General features: G+C 40.4%; 2 protein-coding genes across 2 annotated transcripts; both read left to right on the forward strand.

The window, feature by feature from the left end:
* The first annotated feature begins 1,220 nt into the window (after positions 1-1,220).
* plekha3 (pleckstrin homology domain containing, family A (phosphoinositide binding specific) member 3) lies at positions 1,221-14,477 on the forward strand. Its single transcript, XM_083988365.1, has 8 exons — positions 1,221-1,523; positions 5,818-5,934; positions 6,028-6,177; positions 6,887-7,008; positions 7,357-7,461; positions 7,806-7,849; positions 9,507-9,601; positions 11,542-14,477. Exons 1-8 carry the CDS (start codon positions 1,484-1,486, stop codon positions 11,667-11,669), a joined length of 801 nt encoding a protein of 266 aa, XP_083844491.1. The 5' UTR covers positions 1,221-1,483; the 3' UTR covers positions 11,670-14,477.
* A 174-nt stretch (positions 14,478-14,651) lies between these two features.
* Positions 14,652-18,445, forward strand: LOC310998447 (uncharacterized protein). The gene is made up of 4 exons (XM_083988490.1): positions 14,652-14,848; positions 16,008-16,076; positions 16,180-16,244; positions 17,508-18,445. Exons 2-4 carry the CDS (start codon positions 16,055-16,057, stop codon positions 18,429-18,431), a joined length of 1,011 nt encoding a protein of 336 aa, XP_083844616.1. The 5' UTR covers positions 14,652-14,848; positions 16,008-16,054; the 3' UTR covers positions 18,432-18,445.
* Positions 18,446-18,948: the final 503 nt, after the last annotated feature.

Consider the following 18,948-nt stretch of genomic DNA (forward strand, 5'->3'; position numbering starts at 1 on the left):
TAAGTTACAGCTTCAAGTCACAACTACGACTTGGTAGCGTTCCAGGTAACCCGTAGCTCGTGTTTTTACCATCCTGTTGTCTGTGAAAGTTCCCTATAACGGCCACTCGTAACTTCCGACCCGTGAACTCGTACCAGATCGAACTGGTATGACTTCACAGGAAGGAAAAACACAAAGTACGAGTTTCTTTGAACGCACCATGAGTTAGCAGCCCCCGCCCTTGTCAGGCATCAATTGGTCCTCGTGCTACGTCACCACATTCACGCACATCCCTTGGCTGCACACACAGCCCTTCATGCCGTTCTCTCTCCTCATTGGATAACACTTGTATCCCACAAGGAAAATTTTCTCCTCGGGTTACAGCAGAGCAGAGTGACGGAGAGACTCGTGTTTAGGCTGAAATACTTCATGTAAGTGATTGCTGATGGAAAATAGGACTATTTAGGACTTATATTAACAAAAACATTCCACTGATATCTGCTTTAAGTTTGATCAGTTTACAACACCGTAAACAGTTACATCTGTTTAACAGATGTAGCCTAACTGTTTAACGGTGTTGTAAACAGGGTGTAAATAATGTTTAGTAAACACTTGCCTCGATCAGCAGCTGCATATTTACACACAAGTTACCTGATGGAGGTAAAACAAAGACGAAGAATCATCTGGCACATCAACTGCTAAACTAAATAACGTGAACTCCTACTTTAGAGATACTGCTGAGTGTTGTCATTCAAAACAGTTGTGAGAGGACGTTAATCCTTAGATAAGATGAGACTTTATTTATCCCTCATTTGGAGAATTCACTAGTAGCAGCAGCTCAAGCATATAACAGAAGATCATATCTATCTATCTATCTATCTATCTATCTATCTATCTATCTATCTATCTATCTATCTATCTATCTATCTCTATCTATCTATCTACCGTATCTATCTATCTATCTATCTATCTATCTATCTATCTATCTATCTATCTATCTATCTATCTATCTATCTATCTATAGGCTAGGTAGAAAAATAAAAGTAAAATATTATAATATCATACAGAGAAATAATACAATATAAATAAAATCTAAAATCCTGAGTTTGTTCTCCACGTCATTCATTGCGTTGCGTTCAAATGCCAATCTTTTTTTTGTTTTTTTTGTATTTTCCTTTTTTATTTTGAATTGACCCCTGCAGCCTTCCGTACAGGAAGCTGCTGTTTTGTTGACATTTTTTCTCCTCTCTCTCGTCCCGTCCATCAGCTGACTGACTGTCCTGTCTGTTTCCAAGTTTAGCTGCACAGCTCAGCTCAGCACAAACAAACAAACCCTCGTCATGACATTAACTCTCCTCCGACACAAACCACGGACACTTGACACATCTTCAGAGAAGCGGCAGCTCGAGATGAAGCTCGCCCTCTGAGCGGCTGCGCTTCCGTTAGCCAGCTACAGGCTAGTAGTTAGCTCGGAGGCTAAAGTTAGCCGCTGTAAGGAGAGACGATGGAGGGGATTCTGTACAAATGGACGAATTACATGACAGGTGAGTGGACCGTGTGTGTGACTGACACCTGCCTGATCATGTTGTCTTAACGTGCAGCCGTAGACACCGCGACTTGAACGGTGACTGACGGTGTTTGAGTCAGTTAGCAAACAGGTAGCATGTTAAAACTTACCCGTCTTTTTTTAACCGTTGGTACTGTAACTAACGTTGCTAACAATCCAACGGAATTTAATGTGATTAAGGCGAGACACTACAGTCAAAAACATTGTGAGATTTTGGGCTATTTTTGCTTCATTAACACGTCCTATTTCAGACTAGAGGAAATAAATGGTAGAAAATACACATTACAGTAAGGTGTTTTACAATATTTCTCCTAAATTCACCAAAAGTGTTGTCTGACCCATGTCATGTTAGGTATCATTGTAAATTAACTTAATTATTAAGTTAAGTTAAAGCACTCTCTCTCATGAACAATGATGTAAAGTTAGGCTCCAAAAATGTGTAATTTTTTCCTTTATATCAGCAACAAAATAGTTAGCATGACAATAAGTTAATAAACCTACCTAGATGTTGATGCTGATTTGGCATCGAAAAGCTACTTAATGTAGGAAAAATTCCATCACAACAAAAATGCTCATAATATGTAGCCTAAAACTCTTACCAGAAATACAGTATTAAAGTATTAGGCTATTTGGTTGCAAAAGCCCATTGTTTATTTTCTTACACAACTGTAGGAGCTTTTCAGTGAATTAACTCGCTAATTACATGAACTGACTTTGTTTGACTGTGCACAAGTTTGAGGAGAAATGCTATGTTCACAGCTGTGGTAGATTTTTGTCACATTTAGGGGAAATTAAGGAAGTTAAATGATGTGATGGAAGGTTTTTTTTGGCAGGAAACCACTTCTTCATAATGTTACATGCTGACTTACAGAAAACCACTTCATTATAAAACCGTAATATTTGAAAAGAGAAAATACCTAGTCATTTATAGATTAATATTAGCCTAGATGTTACATAATTAGGTTGTTAGTGTCAGCAGTGGTTTACTGTTGCAGCAGGTCAAGGTTGAGCTTGATTTATCTACTTTATATAGAATTAGATGGAAAGTTTGGACAGGTAACTGACTTGTAATTTAATCTCTAAAACATTTCAGAAATGTAGAGCACAGATAAGAAATAAAGAATAACAGTGCTCCAAAAACACTCTGAATGGTTTTTATTGTTTTATAATATTGGATGCAGCTGTAAGTAAAAAAACAAAAAAAACAAACCATATTTACCTCTGAAATGTGACAGAGCAGAAATATAAATATCACACAAATAACTGCCCAATTGTAAATATGCTTAGGGTCAGAGTCACATGCACGACAGTCAGTAGAAACAGAAGTGGCATCTGACCTGAGCGACGGCAGCGCAGCAGCACGTCTATAAATAATAGAGGAAGAGAACAGAGTTTACTCCACTTATAACTGTAACGCTCCCACTGTGTCTGCTCTGTCAGAGCTGAGTCATGAGACCGCTCTGCTTTATGTGGAGTGACAGTTTCCCAACTTTTATTGCTACTTAGCTGAGAAACTTTAATCTGCTGCGTCGCATGACGTCCTGCTCCAAACACCTCTGAACCAAATCTGAATTAAAGGGGTATAATTAAAAAAAAGGGCAGGTTTTAAACATGGTTATTGCACATTTTGTTACTTTACAAACGGTGAACAAGATAGAACAAGAAGGCACATATAAGAAGAAACAATAATAATGATTATAATAAAATTGATAAATAAATAGAAAATAACAATAATCGAAAAAGTAATGGAAAAAAGAAAATTTTACACATATACTAGCCTACATGTTCATACACCTACACATATGCAACGACTTATGCTTAGTCAACATTCTAAATTTAAAATAATATAATCTATGCGTCCATGGACACTTAAACCTGCATTCCCATCCTTTTAAAGACGAACTATACGGGATTTTTCAACTTAAAGCAGAAGTGAGTGATCCGGTCGTTTTCGCTAATGCTGCGTTCCAGGCAGGCTTTTGAAATCGTAAATTACAGCTTCAAGTCACAACTTGCGACTTTGTAGCGTTCCAGGCAACCCACTCGTGTTTTTCCGACCTGTTTTACCGGTGAAAGTCACTATAACGGCCACTCGTAACTTCCGACCGAACTGGTACCACTTCACGGTCGGAAAAATACGAGTTTCCTTGAACGCACCATAACAGTCCTCGTCGCTACGTCACCACATTCACGGCGTTCCTTGGCTGCACACACAGCCCTGCATGCCGTTCTCTCTCCTCATTGGATAAAAACTGTAGGATACGATAAATGTTTTCTCTTCGGCTCAGAGCAGAGCAGAGGGACTGAGAGACCCGTGTTTCAGTCCAAACACTCTATGTAAGTGATTGCTGTCGGAAGATATAACTATTTAAGACTTATATTAAAGCAGAAGTAAGTGATATATTTGTGTTAATATAAGTCTTAAATAGTTATATCTTCCGACAGCAATCACTTACATAGAGTGTTTGGACTGAAACACGGGTCTCTCAGTCCCTCTGCTCTGCTCTGAGCCGAAGAGAAAACATTTATCGTATCCTACAGTTTTTATCCAATGAGGAGAGAGAACGGCATGCAGGGCTGTGTGTGCAGCCAAGGAACGCCGTGAATGTGGTGACGTAGGGACGAGGACTGTTATGGTGCGTTCAAGGAAACTCGTATTTTTCCGACCGTGAAGTCGTACCAGTTCGATCTGGTACGAGTTCACCGGTCGGAAGTTACGAGTGGCCGTTATAGTGACTTTCAACGGTAAAACAGGTCGGAAAAACACGAGTGGGTTGCCTGAAACGCTACAAAGTCGTAAGTTGTGACTTGAAGCTGTAATTTACGATTTCAAAAGCCTGCCTGGAACGCAGCATTAGCGAAAACGACCGGACCACTCACTTCTGCTTTAACTATGCTACATTTTTACCTTAAAGCAGAAGTAAGCGATATTTTTGTGTTAATATAAGTCTTCAATAGTTATATCTTCCGACAGCAATCACTTACATAGAGTGTTTGGACCGAAACACTGGTCTCTCAGTCCCTCTGCTCTGCTCTGACCCGAGGAGAAAACTTTTCTTGTATCCTACAATTTTTATCCAATGAGGAGAGAGAACGGCATGAAGGGCTGTGTGTGCAGCCAAGGGATGCCCCTGAAACTGGTGACGTAGGGACGAGGACCAATAGATCCATGACGAGGGCGGGGGCTGCTAACTCCATCGGCTGACAAGAAGTTATGGTGCGTTCGGGGCAGCCCGTAATTCGTGTTTTTCCGACCTGTGAAGTCGTACCAGTTCGATCTGGTACGAGTTCACGGGTCGGAAAAATACGAGTGGCCGTTATAGTGACTTTCACAGGCAACAGGTTGGAGAAACGCGAGTTGCGGGTTGCCTGGAACGCTACAAAGTCGTAAGTTGTGACTTGAAGCTGTAACTTACGGTTTCAAAAGCCTGCCTGGAACGCAGCATTAGCCAAAATGACCGGATCGCTTACTTCTGCTTTAATGAAACAGAGAAAAGAGTATACACAAATATACACATCCTATGATTAAAGCAGATATCAGTGGAATGTTTTTGTTAATATAAGTCCTAAATAGTCCTATTTTCCGTCAGCAATCACTTACATGAAGTATTTCAGCCTAAACACGAGTCTCTCCGTCACTCTGCTCTGCTGTAACCCGAGGAGAAAATTTTCCTTGTGGGATACAAGTGTTATCCAATGAGGAGAGAGAACGGCATGAAGGGCTGTGTGTGCAGCCAAGGGATGCGCGTGAATGTGGTGACGTAGCACGAGGACCAATTGATGCCTGACAAGGGCGGGGGCTGCTAACTCATGGTGCGTTCAAAGAAACTCGTACTTTGTGTTTTTCCTTCCTGTGAAGTCATACCAGTTCGATCTGGTACGAGTTCACGGGTCGGAAGTTACGAGTGGCCGTTATAGGGAACTTTCACAGACAACAGGATGGTAAAAACACGAGCTACGGGTTACCTGGAACGCTACCAAGTCGTAGTTGTGACTTGAAGCTGTAACTTACGGTTTCAAAAGCCTGCCTTGAACGCAGCATTAGCCGAAACGGCCGTGAAGCTGATATCTGCTTTAATAACATTATTCAAAGCTCCATAGATTGATTTCTCGCCGGCTATGTTGAAAACAAATGCACATGGAGGAGAGGAGGGTTAGCAACACAGGAAAAGAGACGGGACTTGAATAGTTCCCCCTTTAAGTACTTTCTGTGTCTGTTTTGTTAATTTTGCACTTCCTCTGATGTAAAATGTTTGTTTTCCCGTCCTCAGGTTGGCAGCCGCGCTGGTTCGTCCTGGAGAACGGAGTCATCTCTTACTACGACAGCGAGGACGACGTCGGCAAAGGAAGCAAAGGATCCATCAAGATGTCCGTGTGTGACATTAAAGGTGAGACTGCTGTTTTTATAAAAAGATAAAAATAAGTCATTCACCGCTCTAAGTGTAAACACATCCGTCAAACCGTCTACTTTGCGTTTTCAGTTCACCCGACGGATCTCACTCGTCTGGAGCTGATAATCCCCGGCGAGCAGCATTTCTACGTGCGGGCAGTGAACGCAGCAGAGAGACAGCGGTGGCTCGTGGCTTTGGGCTCGTCCAAAGCAGGAACACTGGACAATCACAACCACAGAGGTTCACACTGTTTGTTTGTTTGTTTATTTCTGTGGGGAAATCACCTGTAAACACACAAACACACACACAGAACCAGCTTTTCATCAAAAACCAAAACCTTTTTTTTTTTTTTTTTTTTTTTTAAAGCTTCACTCTGTGGTGACATTATCTGGGGTAAAATATTTTCTTTTAAACACAGTGTGCGTCATTTTATAAAGCAGAAGCTTGTTCTTGTTTCTTACTTGTGCAGAGAAAGTAATGATTTTAATCAAATTTTGACGATCATAACAGCAGAAATAGCGAGGCTAAGGAGCGGTGGCACGTTGCACATCGTGTTTAAACTCTATAATGATGATGACTTTTTATTCCTCACGGGAAATAAAAACTCCTGACCACTTAAGATTTCGAGAGATAAACATGTTTATTGTCGGACATTTTAACATGAGAGTCTATGGAGATGAAGTAGATGAAACTCTGTAGATACACAGAGCCACAGTGGAGAATAAGTCAGAGAATTTAAAGGTGAGTTTTAGCTTAAACTTGTGAAGTCGCATGGATCCTGCTGCTTTTCTTTCATTGTTTGAGCCATAAAAAAAAGATTAAATCACATTTTACGTGGTGTTAAAATATGTTGAACGCTGCAGAAGCTTCAATAATTCGACTCAGTGTGAAGTCAAACTTTAAAAAGTTTAATTTAACATAATTTATATTTTTTTATCCACGTGTCCAGGTCCTGACTGTCTGAAGACGAAGATGTCTGAGCTCCGTCTGTACTGCGACCTCCTCGTCCAGCAGGTGCAAACCATCCAATCACAGCACAGCGCTGACACAGAGACCACGCCCACTTCCGAGGTAACAAAAGACAACTCTGTGTTTAAATTTTTTTTAAATCACAAGGTTTTACAGCAGAGTCACGTATATGTGTGTATTGATATGTCATGTACTGTTAAACTGTAATGGTTAGACCATTTATTGATCAATCAATTGGTAGATTTTCTTTTTTTCTAACAAACTTCACATGTAGGAGGGAAATTCATATCTACTCATGTCCCAGTGCAATAAGAAATTATATTATATAAATAGAAATGACAGCAATAGTAAATAAGTAATCATTTTTTAATAATTGAATCAGTCATGGACTTTCTGGCCCTGTTGCAGCTACACATGATCATTATTATTAATTACTCTGTCTCTCTTCAGGCGTCTCTCCTCAGTGCCACATGTGCCACGTTCATCAGGACGTTGGAGGAGTGTATGACCCTGGCCAACCAGAGTTTGACCCCTGACCTCCGACCCCCTGAACGAGTAATCAACACTTTCTCTGCTAAATTCAAATATATCTTAAGTCGATAACAACAATAAAAAAAGAAAAGTATCTTGTTAAGGAGAATATTTGAACCTCAGTCCCAATAAAAACCAAACAGAATCTAATTAAAACAGACAAGCTTTGCAAAAACGATTAGAGGAAATCAATTATGTTTTAATAAATTGGTTCAAAATGTAAATGACGCAAGAAAAACATTTTTTTTTATTGCAACTGTTGTTATGAAACTGAGACGTTCAGGAAGCTGCAGAAATGTAGGAATCTGGAGTGTATTACAGTTGTATTAACACATCATCTCTTCTCTTCTCTCCGTCTGTTTGTCCAGATGAAGCGATCAATCAGTCACCCTGGAACATACAGCTTCGACAGGTGAGCACGCACACACGTGTTGGTACCAGTGACCATTTGAATTTAAAACTTAATGCTTAATGAAATGAAAATATACAATGACACTGAAAAACGATTATACCATTAAAACAAGGCAAAGCAGCTTTATGTGTACAGCACACTTCATACAAGTAGATAATTCAAAGTTCTTTACCCAGTAACAATATATAAAACATAATACAGGACACAGATATGCAACATAAGAGCAAAGGAAAGATGTAAAAGGTAAATTTTACAACAAATTGTGTAAAATTCAGCATTAAAAATTACAAGAGTGCAAACCAATCACCAAAACCCAGTTAAATCTGGTTGTGTAAACTTCATCCACCTCTAAACTGACCTGCAGTTTGAATCCAAATAGTTATTAATTATTGAGTTATTATCAGTATTATTAATAATAACTGTGGCCACCAGGAGGCAGCGTCGCAGCACCAGGAATAATAAAAACAACCTTAGAAAGAAAACTGTAAAACACAAATGGATTTGTTGTAACAGTGAGTTTCAGTATCACAGGGAACAGATGTGTTTGAGTTTAAAGCTTTCAACATACAGTTTTATTATCACAGGATCCAACTGTAGAAAATTTAATAACAAATGTCACAAAATGACCTTTACAAACACTGATTGATTACGTATGATATTAATATAACCACACTTGTGTCTCAGCCTTTAGTGGTTACATGATGAGAACAACATGGGGAAAATTAAAAACCATGAACAAGTCTCATGATATTTTAATCAACGTTTTTCACTGACCTTTAAAACCAAACAGTAACGACTGAGTTTCCATCAGCTGCAGATGAGAAGTGAAGTGAGGACAAGTGAAGGTCGAGTGAAACACAAACTCCAAATGTCTCAGAAGGAGCCGAGTCAAAGCTTCATCACCTCGCTGTGTAAAATAACAATAAAATGATATTTGGAGACGCGTTGAAGTCATGGATGGATGATGAGACGACAGGCGCCTGAGCACAGATAAGAAAAGTGTCAGTTTTATAATCTCTCTCCGGTTATTTTGACTTTCTCATCTTAAATTTGACGCATTCGGTGACCCGTACATGGTTTAAACTCAGAAAAACTAAATCTCCTTGTATCTATGTTGGATTTTAAAGTTACACAAAGTAACAATCATCAAGTGAACAGGAAGAGTTCTCGGAAAATAAACTTCTGTTGTTGCAGAAAAGCTGCGTCATGGTTTTGTCGTTTGTACTTGTAGTTTTTGAGATGGAAAAAAAAAAGCTACAGTTTAATTCTACGGTGGCCCTGAGGGGTCAACTCACTACAGTAATAAGAAAATACATCAAAGACACAAATGTGCAACAAAATTCAGAAAACAGCTTCATCAGTTCAGTTTGAGCTGTAGGTGTTTCCAGAGGGAAACAAAGAAGTGACGGACCCAGGTAAAGGCTAATGCTAAGCTAACAGTACAATATGGTCAATAATATCTGAATCATGTGATATTGACACACTTTTTCAAACTGTAGCTGTCACTGTATTGTGTCGCTCAGAAACACTTCCTGTGTAGTTCCGTCTTAAATAAAGCAGCCGAAACACTAAATACGTTATTTCTATCTACGGTATAATAATAATAATGTATCTTCTATCTGAGCTTTCATCCCCTCTCTCTCTCTCTCTGTCTCAGGTCGGGCGTGCTGAAGGAGTACGTGAGTGGAGGTCAAAGATCGACGCAGCGCAGGAACAGGACCTGCTCCGACAGCTCCGTTTATGACACAGAACGTAAGACGCTTTTTATTTATTTATCATTTTATTGCGAAAATTCCTTATCAGGCTCTATTACAAAAGCACCCCACACTATAAAAATAGATAGATAAATACACAACAGTCGATAAAAACAGACAATAATAGCTGCAATCAATAAGTTAGTCTGCACCGACCGTATGCACCAAACTGTAGTTGTTTTTTAAGACACAAATCAATAACTTTCATTGATATTTTATAAACAAATCAGGTCTTTAACTTCTCTGTGAACGCACAAGTGTCTCCTTCTCCTTCTCTAATTAGGAACCAATTAGCTTTAATACGTCCCAGGAACTTTCCTCACTAATGAAGTTATTGCCCTCGGGGTAATTACAGATAAAGCCCCACCTGTATTTACCCTCAGTAGCCCGTTTATTAGGGACATAAAGGACACAATCAACGCCTCTTTATATAACTAACCTCATAAAGTTTTATGAAAGGAGCTTTTATCACAGTTTGCTCAGGTTATTGGTGTTCCTAATAAACTGCCAGAAGAGTTTATACAACCATCGACTACTGGGAATTAATTCTCTGACATTATAATCTGTTTATTGGATTCATAGTCTGTTTATAAATCATGTTACAGAAGCTGAGAGAGGACGTTTTTTCACACATTAGTTAGTTTATTATCTCCAGATTCAGTAGCTTTGTTAAGTTGAGATAAAGTACAAAAATCTAACCTCTGACATTGTTTTATTTGATTGTAACTGTTTTTAACTCCACTACATCTTGTCTTGTCTTTCACTCGAGGCAAAATAAGGGTTTTAAAGTTTAAATAACAGAATAATAACCCAGTAAATCAAGATTAAATATTTTATGTGAGATAGGAAAATAACATCTGGACAGGAAGCTGACAGCTGCACGAAGATTGATATTACTTAATTGGAAACAAAAGGCAGCCCCAACTTATTTAAAATCTTATGACAGATGTTATGAGACATTTAGAGCTGGAGAAAAACAGATTTTTACTGAAAATCAGGGAAGAAAGTATCGAGTCTGGCAGCCATTTATTTATTTTCACCACAACACACATAGTCTGATGGAAAGTTTAAGAAGTGCTCTTAACCCCAATGGAAGGAAATATTTTTTTTTTCTTCCTTTCTCTGTTTCGGTTTGTTTTCTGTTCTTTTTCTCATTTGTATATATACAAATATATTTATGTATAATTTTCTTTTTTATTAAACCCCTTCATCTGTCTATGTTTATTTTTCATTTTTAGATATACAAGTTAAAGCAGAAGTAAGCGATATATTTGTGTTAATATAAGTCTTAAATAGTTATATCTTCCGACAGCAATCACTTACATAGAGTGTTTGGACCGAAACACGGGTCTGTCAGTCACTCTGCTCTGCTGTAAGCCGAGGATAAAACTTTCCTTGTATCCTACAGTTTTTATCCAATGAGGAGAGAGAACGACATGCAGGGCTGTGTGTGCAGCCAAGGGATGCGCGTGAATGTGGTGACGTAGGGACGAGGACTGTTATGGTGCGTTCAAGGCAACCCGTAACTCGTGTTTTTCTGACCTGTGAAGTCGTACCAGTTCGATCTGGTACGAGTTCACGGGTCGGAAGTTACGAGTGGCCGTTATAGTGACTTTCACAGGTAAAACAGGTTGGAAAAACACGAGTGGGTTGCCTGGAACGCTACAAAGTCGTAAGTTGTGACATGAAGCTGTAATTTACGGTTTCAAAAGCCTGCCTGGAACGCAGCATTAGCCAAAACGACCGGATCGCTTACTTCTGCTTTAATATAACTTTATTAACCTTTGAATGTAAATGTGTATATGTAAATGTTTATGGTGTATGCACCACTGTTTGTTTTGTTTTGTTTTATGTTCAAAATGACAAAACTCAATGAAGAGAGTTGAAGAAAAGAAGAAAAAAAAGAAAGAAAGCTGACAGCTCACCTGTGTGTTTTAGGTGTGCTGCCCGGGCTCAACGGCGACCCGTCGTCCATCCCTGAGGAGAGAGGAGGAAGTGGCGGCGGCGGAAGCAGCGTGAGCCCAAAGACGACGCCCACCGACACAGACACTGACCTGTCCATCTGAAGCCCCGACCTCCACGTGAACCCTGAGAACACGGCGAGATCCGTATCAGCCAGACATTGACGTGAGGTCAGGGGGTCGGTGAGTTTATTAAGAGTAACAACCAGTTGGCCGACATTTGACTTCTCCCAGGAAAACGTTCCTCGTCCTCGCCTGAAGTCAGCTGACCGCCAAACGCCAGCACGTGGAGATCAGAGATTGTTTTGTTAGTTTTTTCTTTAAGTTGCACAGGACACAGCGATGAAGGCGTTGGACGTCGTTCTGACAGCGTCCGACGTCCACGACGCTTTAACTTCCTCCCAAGTGAAGGACGATTCAGTCCGGACGCTGAATCCTGGAGAAAATCTGTGAATGAGACGTTTTTTCTGTTAGTGACTGACAAACCAAAATAGTGACTGACTGTGATGTGTTCAGGCGTCGTCCCACTGACTCCGTACGAATCTATGAAACAAAAAACTGTGAATCCCGACACTTTAGATGTTTTAAAAAAAACAGCGTTGACTGTTCACTTTGCTTTAAACGGACCTGAGAATGTACAGAGACGTTTTGAACCGTCGGGACGAGAAGCTTCGTCTCCTTCAGTGTTTTTTTTTGTTTTTTTTTCTCAGTGTTTTAAAGAACTCACCTGATCTTTTCTGTCCCCGGAGCGTTGTCTCCGTCTCCGTCTCCATCCGTCCTCGACAAAGAGACTCGAGGAGCTCCTGCGCCAAAAGTTTGCACAAATCCAGTGAAATCCTTCATCAAATGTGCCATTTTTTCTTTTTCCCCTCCATCAAACCTTGTGAAGAGGAAGAGGAGGAGGAGGAGGAAGAGGAGGATACTCCGGTCTGTAAATCACAGACGTGTGCGAATGTTACTGCCTTTCAATGTTTCTACTTGTTGACAATTTACTTTGCCTTTTTCCTGACAAATTCCATCCAAACAAAAAAGAAAAGAAAAGTACGGTGGCCCTGGAAGCTCAACTCAACACACGCTGCAGCTGAAGAGGAAATATGCAAATTTGAAAAGAAGAAAATGTACGAAAAAAACCAAAACAAACACATGGTTTAAAGTTTGTTTATGTTTGTTTTTTAGCAAATATCTAAATTAACATTGTTTTTCTTTTAGCTTTTACATATTTATTTGTTTTCTCTGTTTGTCGTTTAGTTTTAATCCTCTTCAGTCGCAGCGTTTTGAGCCTCAGGGTCGTCGTCACTGAGTTGAACGTGACTGAATGACTGAGCGACAGTGTTCATGTGTTACTTGCTGCTCGTTGCCTTCCTGTTCGTTGTCGAGTTGCCAAAGCAAACGACTCATTCATCTGTGTTATTTTGTTTTCTAATCAGTAATTATTACCCAGAATGCCGCTGCAGTTTTATGAGGCGTCGTTTACAGAGGGTTGATGAGCTGTAATTAATAACTTTGTTAAGTGATGAGTAGCTGATGAGAGAAACGTTTGTGTTGCCAGGTTGTGGGAAAAAACCTTCAAAAGTTTTGCTTTTCTTTTACGCTCTTAAAAACGAAATAATAGGGAGTTAAAGAGACGAGCAAACCTGGCAACCCAAAAGTTTTTCTTAAACTAAAGCTATTAATTAGAGCTAAATCCATTAATAGCCTGCGCCTTGTCAAATTTTGAGACTCTGAAGTGATAAAATGTTCAAGAAAAACTCAAAAATAAGTCGTCGCTAGAACTTTTAAATTATTTTTTTATTGCTAAGTGTTAAGTCTAGGTGTTGCCTCAAACTAAACAAACAGCCGTGGATTTAATTCTCCGTCTTGATGACTCAGCTCTGAATCTTGTGACACAGTTTTTATAAAACTGTTTAAACACGCGCGAGAGGCGTCGACTGAACACAAAGTAAACAACCGCGAAGTAAACAACAGTGTGATCTGACCTGAGCCGAAGGATGAATCTGATCCCGGGAGATGAAGAGTGAGACGTGTTTGAGTTTTAATCATTATAAGAAGTTAAAAAAACGTTCATCTAAACACACATGCATCGAAAATCAATCAATCAGCCAATCAGCTGCTCTGATGACGACGACCTGCAGTTCAGTTTGTAGATTTGATCGTTTTGCACTTTAAAAGTAAAAACGGTCTCATTGCTCAGTTTTGTTTCAACAGCACCAGTATATAAACGAACAGGACGTACGTGTGTGTGTGTGTGTGCGTGTGTGTTCAGTATCATTAGATCCCTTCACTTCCTCTGAACACTCCCAATTTCCAGTTAAAGAGTTCGGCTCAGTTTTTATTTTCCACATGTTGTTCTTGGCTCCGTGTCTCACTGCTGACGTCAAGTCACTCCAGATTTTATGATTCATACGTTCATAACTCGCTCTTTATGACTTTTACCTTTTATATGATTTAATTTTTACAGGATTATTTGTGATTCTGCTGCCAATCAATCAATCAATCAATCAATCAATCAATCAATCAATCAATCAATCAATCAATCAATCAATCAATCAATCAATCAATCAATCAGCTGATGTGGAGCATCAATTAAAGCACTTACAGGAGCTTGTCCTAAAGATGATCGATGAGTTTAAACAGCTAATTGCTATTAAATCTCTACAAATATGTTTAATTTAATGTTTTTTTCCATTTTTAATGAAGTTTATTATGCTTGTGACTGAGAAGATTTCTGATCGATCCATAATCAAACATTCAAACACTCCAGATACAGATACAGGTGGTGAGTTGTATGAAACGTGTCATGTGACTCTGTAAAAGGTTCGACTGAATCAAACGACTGAATCTCATTTTATTTCCTGACGAAGGAGATTTTCACGCCTTAAGTGTCTCTGCACGACGACGTGAGTGTGTGTGTGCGCGTGTGTGTTTGTGTCAAACTTTTCATTGTCTAAATAAAAAACAAACATATTTTAAAACTGAAGTGAATTTGTCGTTGTTGATGCTGATGAAACAACTGGAATAAACCAATCAATGAATGAATCAAACGCTGCCGTGAGAGGACAGGATGTGTGTGGAGGGGCCTTGAGGACAATCCTGGAGTGTGTACAGAGGGTGTGTGTGTGTACGTACGTGTGTGTGTCTCTTAATGTCTTTGACAGTGACGACTGAAGTGTGTAAACGCAGCGCAGACATGAAGGAGACACGTACACTCACCGGGGCGTCAACACAGGAACAAACTGAAGCTGAGCTGCATCCTGGAGCTGGAGAGGAGACGGAGCAGGAGACAGGTCAGCACCACTTCATTATATATATATTATATGTTATTTATTATTATTTTACATTATATTATAAAAGAGGGAAGACATGAGGCGACAGCTGTTAGTAGAGATCCATCAGTTCACTGTGGTTCAGATTCTATAGGACTGAGACTGATAACAGTATATACACACCGTTGCCCAGAAAGCTGGAATAAAATACCTTTCTTTTTTTACCTCTTTTTATGAAACAATTGTAAAAATGTGATTTATTCTAATCTTCTCAAAACTCGTAACTAGGACTCAGTATGTGATTATTGCACCTGGTGATGTGGATAAATGGGAATAACAAGAGGAATGTGTCTGAAAACTAAATTATTCCAACTTTTAGGCAACAGCGTATTATTTTTTTTGTTTTAAGTATGTAAAAAAGCATAAATATTTTTTCTTTTGTATAGGTGAAGATATAATATAAAGGAGGACTATAGAAAAAATGCATTCAAATTAAAATTGACTTCAGACAGAAACAGGTAGAAGTTGCTGCAGTAATAAACCCTAACACTTTATAATAAGTACACACTATTAAGCATTAGTTCAGCATTAATAAATACTGACAATACATTATCAAAATAATCACAGATATTTTTTTCGCATCTCGCATAAAATATTTAATCTTGATTTACTGGGTTATTATTCCGTTATTATTTCAGCGTTGCAACCTTTTTATTCAGTTTATTAACTATGAATCATCTTCTGAAATGTGTATTATTGCATCCAAAACTTTAACTTTGTTTAAACAAACCTAAAGCAACATGTAAAGAAACAAACAAACTTTGCACGCATGTGTCTATTTAACACTGTGAGTGTGTGGCGCCTGTGTTTCCTCCCTCAGGCACAGTCACTGTTTGACTGCTGACTCAAAAATGCAAAAATGTCACATAATCAATATGATCTTGTGTTCCGGAATTAACAATAACCTGATTTACACGAGTTAAAGTTAATGCAGATCAATGTGAAAACTGAAAACGACTGTCACATTTGTTTTCTACTGTTTATCATTAGTTTTTATTTATCTAATACTTTTTTTTTTACTGCTCTGTCTTTGCCCTAATATTTCCTGTTGGGTCTTTTTAAACAAGCAGGGAGTTGAAGTTTTACATTTTGACTCGTGTTGTTGTGTTTCTGCCTGTAGGGGGCGCACAGCAGTGACTGAATGAGCAGGGTGAACTGTCCAGAACAATGAGTGCATCAGTCCAAGCAGGTGGAGGCGAGTGTGAGTGTGTGTGTGTGCATGTGTGATTCATAAAAAAACACAAAGACAAAGTGTCTCAGGACTCAAACCTGTCGTCATTGTGTCTGCACAGATCGACCAATCAGAGAGGGGATTGAGGACGAGTCTGAGGACGCTACAGGTCCAAAACAACCAAAGGTACAGAACCAATCAGAAGTTTAATGGACACAGCTTCTCAAACTGATGACACCAGGACTATGAAGGAACACACATGGAGTTATGTAGTAAACACAAAACCATTCATTAAAACAAAACTGTCATCTGTCACCTGACCTCAACCCAACTGAGATGGTTTTGGATGAGTTGGAGAACAAGAGCTCAGCTTCACTGGGAACTGGGAACCTCACGAAGATGATGAAAGAAAGTCGAGGGTTTTCAAAAAATTCAAAAGGTGGCTACTTTGCAAAATCTAAAGTCTAAAACATATTCTGCTTTAACATTGTTTTTGTTTACAACATAACTCCATATGTGTTCCTTCATAGTTTTGATGTCTTTAGTTTGAATGAAGAGAGGTGCAGGCCTCTCTCACATACACACACTCCCGGTCGTGGCGGGAGTAGGTTTTTTTTTTTTGTGTGTATTATTATTTTTTGTTTTGTTTTATATATATGTATGTATACATACTTTCTTTCATTTAGACATGTTCGAAATAAAATTCATTCATTCATTCCTTTGTTAGGCAGCCTTAGTCGGCAGCGGGTAGTGATCCTACAGCCCATTGCTGGGTCGGTCTTTGTCCTCCGCCCTTATGAGTTATTTGATGACTGATTTGTTTATCTTATCCGGTTTGCTTATTTCAAATAAAGCTTGGATCTTTGTTGTTCAAAGTTTAAAGCAGAAGTAAGCGATCCGGTCGTTTTGGCTAACTTCCTGTCAGCCGATGGAGTTAGCAGTCCCCGCCCTCGTCCCTACGTCACCACATTCACGCGCATCCCTTGGCTGCACACACAGAGAGGACCGCCCCTTTATTTCATTCTCCTCCTCATTGGATAAAGGTTGTAGGATACAAGGAAAGTTTTCTCCTCGACTTACAGCAGAGCAGAGTGACTGACAGACCCGTGTTTCGGACCAAACACTCTATATAAGTGATTGCTGTCGGAAGATATAACTATTTAAGACTTATATTAACACAAACATTCCGCTTACTTCTGCTTTAAACCTTTGTTGGCGTCCTTGATTCATGTTACTGGCCTCTTTGTTTCTCTTGCTTTGGGGCCGTAACAAATGTAGAAAGTCATGAAAATAAAGAAAAAACACTGAATGAGAAAGTGTGTTCAAACATTTGACTGTGGATTCTCTGATATAAACATTATTTCCAAGTGCATGATGGGAACTCGACCTACTTACATCATAACCTGACTGACGTCCGTCCCTCTGTGTGTCGTCTCTCTCCGTCCTCAGTCCCAGTTCCTGGGTCTGTCCCGCTGCGCCGGCTGCTACAACCACAAGGCGCGGCCGGGCGGCGAGTCCAGCTCCTCGGCCGAGGGCTCCGGTCCAGAGGAGTCGGAGTCAGAGTCGGAGTCAGAGTCGGAGTCAGAGTCCTCCTCCTCCGGCTGCAGCAGGAGCTCCGAACCGGTTGTAGCAGAAACACTGGAGTTACCTGCAGCAGCAGCAGCAGCGCCGCCAACGCCGCCGCCGCCACCTGGCGAGGGCGACGGCGATGGCTACGCGGCGGAGATGGAGATGGAGACGAAGGTGGAGGAGGAGGAAGATAAAGACGAGAAGAGGAGGAGGACGATGACCCGCAGAGCTCCTCTGGTCAAGTCTTTCTCCCTGCCTTCCTCCCTCGCCCCCCGCCTCATCCCTCTCTCCTTCCTGCCCCGCCCGCCTCAGATCGTCTCCACCCTCCACCTGGAGGTGTTGCCGGTGAAACGCAGCCGTGGCAACCTGCCTGCCTTCACCATCTGCCGACACCAGCCCGAGAGAGAGGCGGCGGCGGCGGCAGAGGAGGAGGAGGAGAAGAGGATGAAGAAACCACCACCAGGAGGAGGAGGAGGAGGAGGAGGAGGAGCATCTCAGAGTCAGTGGACGGGGTTCCCGTTACCGTGGCAACAGGGGTCACAACAACCATCAGCACCACAGCAACAGCAGCATCAGCACCCGTATCTGCAGCATCAAAACCTGTATCAACAACAACAACAACAACTTCCACCCTATCCGCTCTCTGTGCCTCACCCCTCGGCGCTGATCACACCGACACAGACACAGACACACACACCGACACACACGCAGCTGTACACGCAGCCGTGCTGGCACTGTTACCGTGCCAACCTCCCCTACTACACCTACTGGAACCAGGGCGTCCAGGGACAGTTCCCCAGATAACAACCAACCAGTGACCGCGGAGTCTGAGCAGTGTTGGGCATCTTACTTTAAAAAAGTAATTTGTTATAGTTACTAGAGTTGGGCCAAACCCCAACATAAATGGTGCAACTCTAGTTACTTTCCCCCAAAAAGTAACACAGTTAGTAATTGAATGACTACGTTATAAAAGTAACTATTGCATTACTAGTTTCTCACTCAGTATTCCTCCGCACAGGCCGGCTCCGCTGTTAGTTGATGGACTGAAAAAAAATGCGGGTAACCCTTTAATTTACAGGCCGTTAATTACGTGATAATGTCAGGAAATAGCCAAGAAATAACAATTAATTGCTTCATAGCAAAATGGCCTTAAAAATAACGGTCAATTTCATAGTAATGTCGAGAAATATAGCCGAGAAGTAACAATTGATTGCGTAGAAACAGCCCAAAAATAACCGTCGATTGCAAGGACTTGGTGGAGAAAAATTCTGCTCTTTCCCAAAAAAGTTCAAAGCATGAAAAAAGCATGTGTAATATTTTG

Source organism: Trachurus trachurus (genome assembly GCF_905171665.1).
Source record: "Trachurus trachurus genome assembly, chromosome: 15".
NCBI classification, from domain to species: domain Eukaryota; kingdom Metazoa; phylum Chordata; class Actinopteri; order Carangiformes; family Carangidae; genus Trachurus; species Trachurus trachurus.